The sequence below is a fragment of the Pocillopora verrucosa genome, chromosome 8 (genome assembly GCF_036669915.1).
Source record: "Pocillopora verrucosa isolate sample1 chromosome 8, ASM3666991v2, whole genome shotgun sequence".
In the NCBI taxonomy this organism is placed as follows: Eukaryota; Metazoa; Cnidaria; class Anthozoa; order Scleractinia; family Pocilloporidae; genus Pocillopora; species Pocillopora verrucosa.
The window spans coordinates 14,025,408-14,036,246 of NC_089319.1; the positions used below are offsets into that span (position 1 = coordinate 14,025,408).

The window sequence follows — 10,839 nt, forward strand, 5'->3', positions numbered from 1 at the left end:
TGTGTAAGTTTATCCAGCCAAATCGAACCCATTTGAAACCATCTGAAGGTTTCTCAGTATCTAACACAATGAATTACTGACTTCATGAAATTTAAGAACAAAATCAATCCAAGCACTTTCTGTTTTGCAAATTTCTCAGAAAATATAATGCTGATAGTGCCAGAAGTCAAGCATGGTGATTTCTTCAAAGATGGTAAAGTAAAGTGAAGGAGGGTAGTCTGCTATGGAGAGCCTGGAAAGTGTAAGCAATGATAATGGAAGAACAACTGACCCTGAGTCTGGAAGATGTGGAAATTTAGAACAAGAAACAACAGATGATTGGAATGGTGAAATTGGATTACTGAAGGATGATGAAATGCTCCCTAACAGAGAAATTCGTCTAAACAGTAAAGAGGCCAGTGCTGATGATCTTCAAGGTCAAACTGCTTCTCATCACAAACAGCAGCACCATTTAAGCTGGAAGATTGCTCTTAAAAAGGCTAAAAGTTTACCTGATCCTTGGGAAAAATTTCATATTGATGACTCGTGCCCTACAGAAGTTGCCATAAGACATCGATACAATGCACTGAAAAAAAACTGGCTACAGGATGAAGTGAGAGTCAAAATGGAATTATTGGTGAGTCTTGTTGAATTTAAATGAATTATTGTTTATGGTATGTAGTTCTCAGTTATCTCCAAATTGTTATATTTACAGCTAATGGGCAAGAAATGGGAAGCTTGCATTGTACATTTAGTTGTAGCTCTAACACTGAGTAGTCCATTGAAACCCAACAAAACTATGACTCAAAGCACTTGTAGACTCAAACAACAACTCAACTGCTCAAGAGTAATTGAACTATGATGCAAAAAATATATCACTTTGGAAGTTGCAATTAAATATTCTGCTGATTTTTTCAACTAATTACATTAAGTAAGAGAAGTGAATCATACCTGAATTACCAGGCAACAGACATATTGAATACTGAGACCTTTGAACCCCCAGAATATTTGACACGGAATAACCTCTTGATTTTTAAGCTGACATGTTCTTTTTGAAGTGATGTATTTACTCTCTTCCTGTAGCCATTTGATCAAGGAGCCATGAGGGAGTGCTTTAGATTGTAAGTACTGTTTGATAATTGTCAATAAAACTTTGCATTGCAGACTGATTTCTGATCTTTATGTTTAAAAGGTATCACAGACATACTCTTCTAATAGAAGATAAGCATGATTTTTAAGATATCTGTTCATTGGAAATTTGGCTGCAGTTAGAACTCCTGCAAAAAAATCAAATGATATCTGGTATTTTTCCCAATAGGATGTCACCAAAATTGCTGAATGACATAAATATTACAAAAAGAAGTTCAAAATTTAACGAAGAGACAGGCTCGTGTTTTATTCTATTTTTTTTACCACCACACAATGTTTGGTTACTCCCTTAACTCACTATCATAGAACAGATGACAAATAGTAGATTGCGGCATTTGTGATAAAATGCTAGATACTAATATACATGCATAACTGCAAGAGAACAATTTTTCTAAAAACAAACCAGCAAAATGCCACATATAGAATTGACCACAAATGTCTTCTTTTTCTTTACTATTTACCAGAACAATTTTGTTAGGACCACGAAAACTGCAAATAGCTTTGCAGTGGCTTTATTGGTAGAAAAAAAAGAAGGGCCAAAGACTTAAAACTGAATAAATCTGTTTCAAATTGGCTAAATTAGGGCAGCTTTAAATTGGTTTGAAAGGGGAACAGTTCATGCCTAATCTACAACTGTTTTCCTGCATAGAAGTACATTGTATTATGTGATGGAGTACAAAAATGTTTTTGGATGTTTAATATTTTACACTTCTTCCCATTTTACAAAGTATAACCCTAATACATAATTTTGTCTATTTTACTGCCTTGCAGTATTTTTATGTGTTTTAAAAATTAAGATTAGTTTCATTTCTGTCCACTTCTATAAAGAGTATGTAATCAGTCAATTAACTGAAATATTTTGAAATCCTATTATGTTTTTAACTATTTCCTCCTCTAACAGGAAGAAGCTCTCCAATTTCTCAAAGCACATGAATTGGAAGCATGCAGCTAATTATGTTTGTAAAAGGTATATTGATGAAGTGAGCAGAAAAGTGTATTTTGATGATGTTAGACTGCAAATGGATGCCAAGCTTTGGGGTGAAGAGTTTAACAGACATAACCCACCAAAAAAGGTTTGATGAATAGTTAGAATTACACTTTCAATTTTGATTTTTTACCTTTTGTTTATTGTTTGGACCACAAACTCACTGTCGAATACTGTATCAGTGAATGGGACACTGTCATGTGGAAACTGAATTTACTGTGTGCTAAAGCTTCTCGTTTGCATTATGAATTTTCTTGGCATTCATTTAAAATCATCCCCTATAACTATCACCCAACATGGAATGTTAAGTCATTTCTGGATATGGGATGGGTGGATGATTAACCTTGAAATGACATGGGAAAGCTTTAATTTCTTGGGACTCAAAATGTTGTTGGTTAGTGAGGTGTTTACAGATTATGTTATAGTCTCCTTGTACTTCCAATGAGTAGTATGCTTGTAACACAGTATATAAACCTTGTAATGGCTCAGCTCACTATTCAACTTCTCTGTAGCTCAGTAATAAAGCTTATGAGGCACTCAGATAAATCTACTTTCAAGGGCAACAAACAGTCCTATATTTCAGTGTTTTAAGCCTTGTTTTTAAACCTTGTTGATCTGCAATTTGAACATTCAATTGCGAAAAAAACACTATATCAATGAACTGTATTCTGGAATGATTGTAACCTCCCCTTTTTTCAAATACACAAAATGAAAGACAGACTCTATGCTTTGATAACTGGCTTCTCGAATGTATATTTCTGCTCAGAGATAGGTGACATTCTGGATAAAAAGAGAAGAAACATATGCTTTTGAAGAATAAGTTAAAAAATAGGGAAATGAAAGGAAAGGAAAACTAGAACTTGCTCTTGCCTGGGGTAGATCTCTTGACCTTCCACTTGCAGGAAGAAGCACAAATCATTGCGCCATGTAAGCAAATGTAATTTGAGAGAGATGATGTCCTTTCCCTGAGTGGATCAATAGTTTCAAAACCCCTTCATAATTCATTTTCCGAGTTCAGTGGCTCACAGCCACTTTAACTTTCATGTTTCTTCGCTTTGTTTGTATGCGGGCAATTTTTTAGGATTCAACCTCAATTTCATCAAGGAAGTGGTAATTTTGATTTTAATTGCACAATTGTTACCTTTATCCTTTATCACAGCATTCAATGACCTATTTACTTGGTGCTGTGCCTTGTTAGGGTAGCAGTTTTTTGACGAATTGGTAACAAGTCATGGCTGCACCAATGCTTTCATAAGTCACATCACCCTTATTGCTTCCAGCTACATTGCCTTTAGCTCTGCTAAATGAACCCTCCATTAGTTAACTTTGTATTTAAGGGGACCTTTTTAACTAAGAGCGGCACTTAAGAAAGTCCACTTATAGAGAAATGAACCTTGTAAGAGGACATTTGAGACCCAGTGTAAACTCAGAGCACTGTAGACTCATATACCACAGTGGGTGCCTATATTTGTACAAGCGGTTGTTAATATTGGTCTGAACTGCACATGGTGTTGCATATGTATAACCTGTGTCGAATATGTTGTTTGTTTGTTTGTTTTTCATTCCCCTTGCAGCAGGCACCCCCCAACAAAACTGCCAGCTAGGCACACTAGTTATTTAGACCTCGCATGTAAAATTGCCTACTCATTACACAACAAATCCCCAAGGAAGCTCGAATTAACACTTCAATAGTGCCTATTTAGGTCCAAGGTTTGATTACTCAGGAGGACTCAGTTCTGTTTTTGTGTCATGCCCATGGCAAAACAAATAACATATTTCATTATTCTACAACTAAGCTTAAAATTTGCAATCTTACGTATTCTATATCATCAACACCCTGTTTCAATCCATTTTACCCCAACAATTACAACTGAAGGACCAGCCAGTTAATGCACTGTCCTTTTTCCTTCTTTGCCCAATAATAGTTACCTTAAACTGTTGCTTCTTTTATCAATCTAGAACACTAATTTTATTGTTTTACAAACAGGTAGATATTTTCCAGGTTTGTGTAATTGAACTGAAAGACAGAGAAGGATCACCTTTGTTTCACTTAGAGCACTTTATTGAAGGAAAGTATATAAAGTACAACTCAAACTCAGGTTACGTGTTGCAAGATGAAACTCTCCGTTGCACTCCCCAGGTGAGCACAGGCCTAAGATGTCCCAGTTGCCCATTCAGTAAATATCAATAAACTTCTGTTGATGAACAAAAACCAAAACTTGGGAGGGAATGAAGGAAGGAAGGAAGACATGATGGGAAGAACTTAAAAGAAAGGGAAGGGAGAGATGGGTAGGTTCAAGAAAGGAAGGTGTGAAGGAAGGAATAATGGATGGTAGATGAATGGATAGTTTGCACTTGGAGAGTAAACAGTCATAAAACTAGTCAAGAATTCTGCATAGATGTGCAATTTGTCTTCCCCTCAAACTCACATGATGTTTATGAGACATGACTATCATGGTGTCATGTTTGGGCTGTTCAAAATGTTTCGATCCGAGTAATTAAGGCTAATGAAACCTTTTTCTGGTCTGCCATTTCATCTCAGCCAAACCAAATGGTACTTTTATATGCCAATATTGATATTCTTCCATACAACATATATAGATATATATGATAATTTAATCTATAATGGTAATTGAACTTAGTGGAGTGCAATGTGGTGTGAAATTATACGTTTGTTTGCGCAAGTTTCATTTGAAATCAATATTATGATTTCAGACCAAAATTACACGACATGAAATTTTAAATTACCACAGTAATACGTCCATTCGGAAATTGCAAAACTCAGTCGCTCAAATACATGATTTTTTAGTCTGTGCAGATATTTTATTGATCAAGTGCTGTAGTGGTTTGTAATTGTAGTGGTAGTGATTTGTGTTTCATATTCCTTTAATTTGATTTGCTACTTTAAACAAGCCTTGAAATTTGATTGGTTGTTGTGTTTTGGTCTAGCCTCTCATTTGCTGGGGAAAAAGATGCGACTTTGAGAGCAAAAAAAGTTGCGATTCATAAATCATCAGTGATTTCAAAATTGATGTAATATACTTTTACAATTGCACTTTCCAGCATGGACGATCGAACTGTGTTTAGTAGACAAAAATTCATTCAAGTTTTTCTTCTGAGGAATGTTGTCATACAGAAGGTTCCTAACTTGGGTTCTAAGGTTCCTAAGCGATACAACTGACATAAAGTTTTCAATTCACAGGCATTTAGCCATTTTACATTTGAGAGGTCTGGCCATCAACTGATTGTAGTTGACATTCAAGGTGAGATTCATGTTTGTAGCCAGGATCTGAACAATTGAAGCGACCGATGGTAGTAGATGTCAGCTAATTGATTGATATTGGTGATTGATAGGCAATCAATCGCGCAGTTTTAACGAGTATCAATTGTCATCGATTGTCAATTACATCCGTTCGATAATCGATTCTCATCGATTGACCAAAAAACATTGACTGTCATCATCGAAGTCCTGTTTCGATCTCTTTTCATCCTACACACAGTAATCTCGACTCTTGTCTTTCTCTTTCTTCTCTTTTTTCTCTTTTTCTTCTCTTTTTCTTCTCTTTGTCTTTCATCTCTTTCATTCTTCTCTTTCTCTTCTCTTTCTCTTTCTTCCCTTTCATTCTTCTCTTTCTCTTTCTTCTCTTTCATTCTTCTCTCACATAGCGAAAAAAAAAAAGAAAAAAAAACTTAACATGTTAAAAAATTCATGTGATGGTTACTGGCTGGCAAGTGTAACCAGCGGAGAAGGAGAGGTGATAGTGGAAAACAGCGAAGGTTTTTTTTTTCTGTCTCAATTTCCGCTTGTGTTAATTTTAAGTTTAAACAGCAAGGGTTTTTTTTTATCCTGTGTAAGCTTTCGCGTCCTTTATGACGTTTTACTTATCACGTTGTAGTAATCATACAGTGTATCTTTAAAAACGTGGTTGTTCGTTCTATCATTTTTAAATTTTTTGCCCACCGCTATCACTTTAGGAGTTGGCGATCTGTACACGGACCCTCAGATTCATACATCAGATGGAGAGGATTACGGCGAAGCCAACTTGGGCCCAAGGGGGATGGCACTGTTCTTCAGTTCTCATAGATGTAACAAGTAAGCTCAAGTCTGTACTTAATAATATTATCACTGCTACTGTGCTTTAGTCACTTGCATTGCATGCTGGTGAACTTCAGGTGATTAGGTAAACTGGTCATACGTCATCTTATGAAGCATTCAAGATTCGGAGGCTACTCTCCCGCTATCTCTGTTTTAACGTTCATGTTGTTGGGGTGGAGACACCTATTGGACCCACTGTGTGTCGTAGTGACGATAAAAGCGGGCGTTGTTGTGCCAGTGTTGTGTGCGTGCTCTAGGTAGCTACTGCACATTTTCAATTTCTTATTTCTTATTACACCCCAAGCTCTGCACAACTGTGTAGACACTCCAGGCATTCTATATGGCAGTAACTTAATTTCTGTTCGCATTTTCATAGAATCTGTCATAGCCTTGGACTTTCCCAGTTTGACCTCAGTAAAAAAGAATTGGTTCGGATTGACAAAACCCTGGAAAACATCCAAGACTCCAGCACAATTGTTAAAAGTATTGACGATTGCACATCTCCTGGTCACCGCAAAATTTCCTCAGCCATATTTGACATGACGGAATATCTAGCCCAGTCTCCTCCTCTGTCTCCTGCTGGTTCGGAGCCAGATTCCCCCAGGTGTTCACTGTCATCATGTAATGAATTATCAAGATATTCTCGACAGATATCTGACCCAGAATCGTCATCATCTGAGACTGAAAGTGATCAAAGTGATGTGTTCACTGAGAACGAGGTAACTACATATACATATACTCGTATGTTTTTACCTTTCTTACTGTTAACAAAATCTGGCGAAATTTTTCAACATTTCTCTTTTTGCTCTTTGCTCTTCATTTGCGAAGGAGAGTTTGTATTATTCCGGTGTCCATTCTCTGGTTTCAAATTATCAGTCAATAAAAATTATGGCAGTATTTGTTGGGTGGAATTAGGAAGTAACTCTCAGTTCTTTGTTCTTTTTTTGTACAACATTTCAAACTTGCTTGCAGGATGAGAATTTCCGCAAATCATTTGCTGATAGTCTGGAACATAAGGCATCAAGTGTATTTGCCGAGGTTAAACTGCTTGGTGATGTTCGTCTGAAGCATCAGAGAAGGTCACACAAGGGTGACTCTGTTCTCGGAGAGGTCAGTATTGACGTCGTACTTATGTTTTTTTGCTGTACTTTATCAGTTTGTTATCAGCCACAGTGACAGCCCACCTACCATCGTTTCAATGCCTATACATCCTAGTCTGGGCTTTGATCATTCTTTTTAACTCTGTTTGTGCGCCTGAATCCCATACGTGGGGTTTCGGGAGAGAATGACAAATCTAATGTGGTCCATCAGACAAGATCAAAGTTTCAGATAAATAATTTTGGTTGATTTCTGTATCAGTCATCGATTAAATTTCGTCAAAGTATTTGTTAGGAACGTACATCCAAAGTGAACAAAACTTGACAAATTACTATTACAAGTAAATAACCAAACTTTCACCTCACATATTTAATCAGGAACTGAACTGGCAGAATATCTAATCGAATATTCCCCAGCTAAAACTTGGAAATATCCGAGGATATGCTCCAAGTAATATTCTCAGAGGGATATTGGCCAATTTTCAAACCGTGCGTCCACTACGACTAAAGTCTTTGTTTAAAGTTTTATTTAAGAGGAGACAGCGTAGAGCTATTGTTTCAGAAGAAGGAAGATATTTGTTCGTTCACAAAATCGTACAAGGGAACAATGAAAAGTAAATATTCCACGCAGCAAACTATGAGCTGTTCGTTGACATTTTCCCGCGTGTTGCAAAAATATTTGAAGGAAAGTAACCACAGTAGTCTCCATTTGGCGCGAGAATATGTTCTTGTATTGGTCCTTTAACATCATTTTCCTCGTAGCTTACAGTTTTCCTTGAGCTTTCCTCTCGGATAACTGTTCATTTCTCGGAACAGATAATGTCCGTGCATATTTTCGCACTAAATGGAGGCTATTGTTGACATAGGTCACATACGACATCAAAATGTGATAAGGGCAAAAAGTGGCTGCGAGTTGCAGCCGACTGTTCTTACCACAGTTTGACTTCATCTGTGATCTATAGATGAATTGGAGGTGACCAGTTTTGATAAAGGTGAAAAGTGTTAATAAAGGATTAAAACATGAGTGACAAAAATCCAGATAGCAGTCTACGATGTGGCTGAGCCCCTGCATCCTTCATTCCATTCTCCTGGTCAAATGACTTGTTGCTAAGACGAAACTGAACGTAGCAGCTTGGCTGAGTGGTTAGTGTACAATACGGTATCCAACAAGTGAATTCCCAAACTGTGTGTTTCAGTGGCAAGTCTTTCATTATGTTTTCTTTTTTTTTTTTCTATAGGTTCATCTCGAATTGGCTAAATGTAACGAGATCGGTCGTTTCACTAACAATGAGCCCCAAATGGAATGTGCCATGTTTCATCTAGAGCAAGCTGCAGCTTGTGCTGTTTTACCGGCTTTAATTGCAATGGCTGAAATCAATTTACAGCTGCCACACGACATATTGCCTTCAGTGACTGTCCAGGTAGCTTCGATGTGTTGAATTGGATATTTATTGGAAAAGCTGTAGTTTATCAGTCGGAAGTATCATTACAGTAACTTGAAATTCATAGCGAACACCCTGTGCTACTGTTTAAAATACTGTTTTACTTCTTTGTATTCTTTGTTCTCTTACAGGAATCTGAAGATGCCATGAACCGGGGGGTGTATTACATGTTGGAGGCAGCTCATTTGGGAGACAGGCAAGCCATGGTGTACATGGCTAAGGCTTATGAAACTGGCTCAGGCCTAGGCTCGTTCAGGTACATTTTTGCCTCTCAAGTCTCATCAAAGGTGTACTGTTTATCGGTGGATAAATTTTTAATCAAAATTTAGTATTTGAATAAATATTCAGCAATCCAAGATACAATCTTTGGCCTTGAGGAGAATATTTTTGACACTGTTTTGTCAGGACCTATATATAATAAGAAGCGAGCTGTTGGAATCAGAAACATATTGCTAGCCATGTTGACACCCTTCTTCAATATTAAAGGTCATAAACAAGGTGTTTAAATTGAATCACTCTATGTTTAGGGAATGCACGTGGGTGGAGGCAGCCAAGTGGTATCAAAATGCCATTGACGTCGTGTACGAAAACGACGATCCACAGAACACGCTATTCACAGACCCTAACTACGTGCTGTATGCCAAGCAAGCGTACTTGTACCAACACGGAGGTCACGGGCTTGAAAAGCACCCTCAGATGGCCGGCGAACTCTATTCGGCAGCTGGAGATTTAGCACTTGCTGCCATGAAGGGAAAACTAGCGAATAAGTACTTTGCACTGGCTGAGGAGGCGTGGGCTGAAGATGACGAATAATCTGATCATGCTTTACACTGAGAGAGGCGTTAAAATCGAAGGATTTGACAGGCCACATATGCGCAGGCTTGTGTAGCTGTTTAGCTGTGTAGCTGTAGGAGTAGCTGTTTTTCTCCGTATAATCTCAGTTTAGCTAATACTCAAAGAGTAGAACCGCGAATTGAACGTGGACCCTAAATCTCGGATAATTTTGGAGAAAATTTAAGTTATTTCGAAAGCGAAAGTTTATTTACACGTACAGAGTATTAACTAATTTAAAGTGAGATTACCCAGTTTTACCAGTATTGAACAGCTGCTGGCTATAACTTTCGCATGCGTCATTTTTAAACAACCTTGCATTATCATGCGTTTGGCAAGGTGGATACTAGACTTCGCCCACCTTGTTGTGTTCACGGCACTGGACGTAAAACCCCTCTCATGCTCTCTACCCAGATTGCCGTTTATGGAGGGAGACACTCACGTTAAGGTTGAAATATTTCGGTATGTTCGTTTTCGAGATTTTTTTTTGCATTGGGAAGTTCGACTTTACTTGGTAGGATGAGAGAGATCAATTCTTTTGCTTTTTGGTAAACTCATCCTTTTTTCAGACGAGAAAAGGGTTGCAGATTTCTACATGATAGGCATTTCCTTAATCATTGCTTCATTTGTAGAGGATCTACTTACTTCACACTCCTTCGGCCTTTCCATAATTGATCGCCTTTCATTAATTAAAAGTGCGTTTTTCATAAGGGCTATTTACACTAAACATTCACGGCATTTCGCGTAGGTGTCCTCCGGTTTTGCATGTCATTTGTCAACAAAAGTGTGGCATTGAATTTCCTCTATTTTCAATAAATGAGCCGATTCCAAGGAGGTTTTGCACTCGAATTAGCGATCAGCCACCATCTGAACCTACCTGTTAAAGTGGCATGTGTTGTATCTGAGCAAAAAGGCGCGTGAGAATTGACAACTCAACCGAAACGTTGAATAACCATTCTAGACGAACATGTGGTCAAGTATTTGGAGGCAAAATTCGATTTCAAAGCAAAAGGAATTAGGAAAAGGATTAGCCTGCCAGATAGCTTATAGCTAGTACCTAGTAAAGGGAGGTTAAGAAACGAATGCGATGCGTTCGCTGCAATTTTGCCTTCAATCTGCTATTGAGACGAAAGGTTTGGGGTGTACAGGGATGGAAGGGAAACGGAATATATCATACTTCTCGCCTAAACTGACCAAATTGGGGGAGACTATCTCTGAACATCCGCTTGGCGGATTTCCAACCCAAAAGAGACTTAGAAC

The 10,839-nt window shown here is 37.8% G+C and overlaps 1 protein-coding gene across 1 annotated transcript in view; it reads left to right on the forward strand.

The window, feature by feature from the left end:
* The window catches only part of LOC131798626 (eukaryotic elongation factor 2 kinase), a 16,825-nt gene extending 6,412 nt beyond the window's left edge, over positions 1-10,413 (forward strand). The window contains exons 2-12 of the mRNA XM_059116327.2: positions 140-616; positions 1,063-1,100; positions 2,030-2,201; positions 4,101-4,253; positions 5,316-5,376; positions 6,089-6,206; positions 6,586-6,928; positions 7,182-7,319; positions 8,545-8,727; positions 8,880-9,004; positions 9,276-10,413. Of these exons, the coding sequence (XP_058972310.2) occupies positions 224-616; positions 1,063-1,100; positions 2,030-2,201; positions 4,101-4,253; positions 5,316-5,376; positions 6,089-6,206; positions 6,586-6,928; positions 7,182-7,319; positions 8,545-8,727; positions 8,880-9,004; positions 9,276-9,561 (2,010 nt within the window). The 5' untranslated portion in view covers positions 140-223 and the 3' untranslated portion in view covers positions 9,562-10,413. The remainder of the gene's footprint in view (positions 1-139; positions 617-1,062; positions 1,101-2,029; positions 2,202-4,100; positions 4,254-5,315; positions 5,377-6,088; positions 6,207-6,585; positions 6,929-7,181; positions 7,320-8,544; positions 8,728-8,879; positions 9,005-9,275) is intronic.
* The last annotated feature ends 426 nt before the right edge of the window (positions 10,414-10,839 follow it).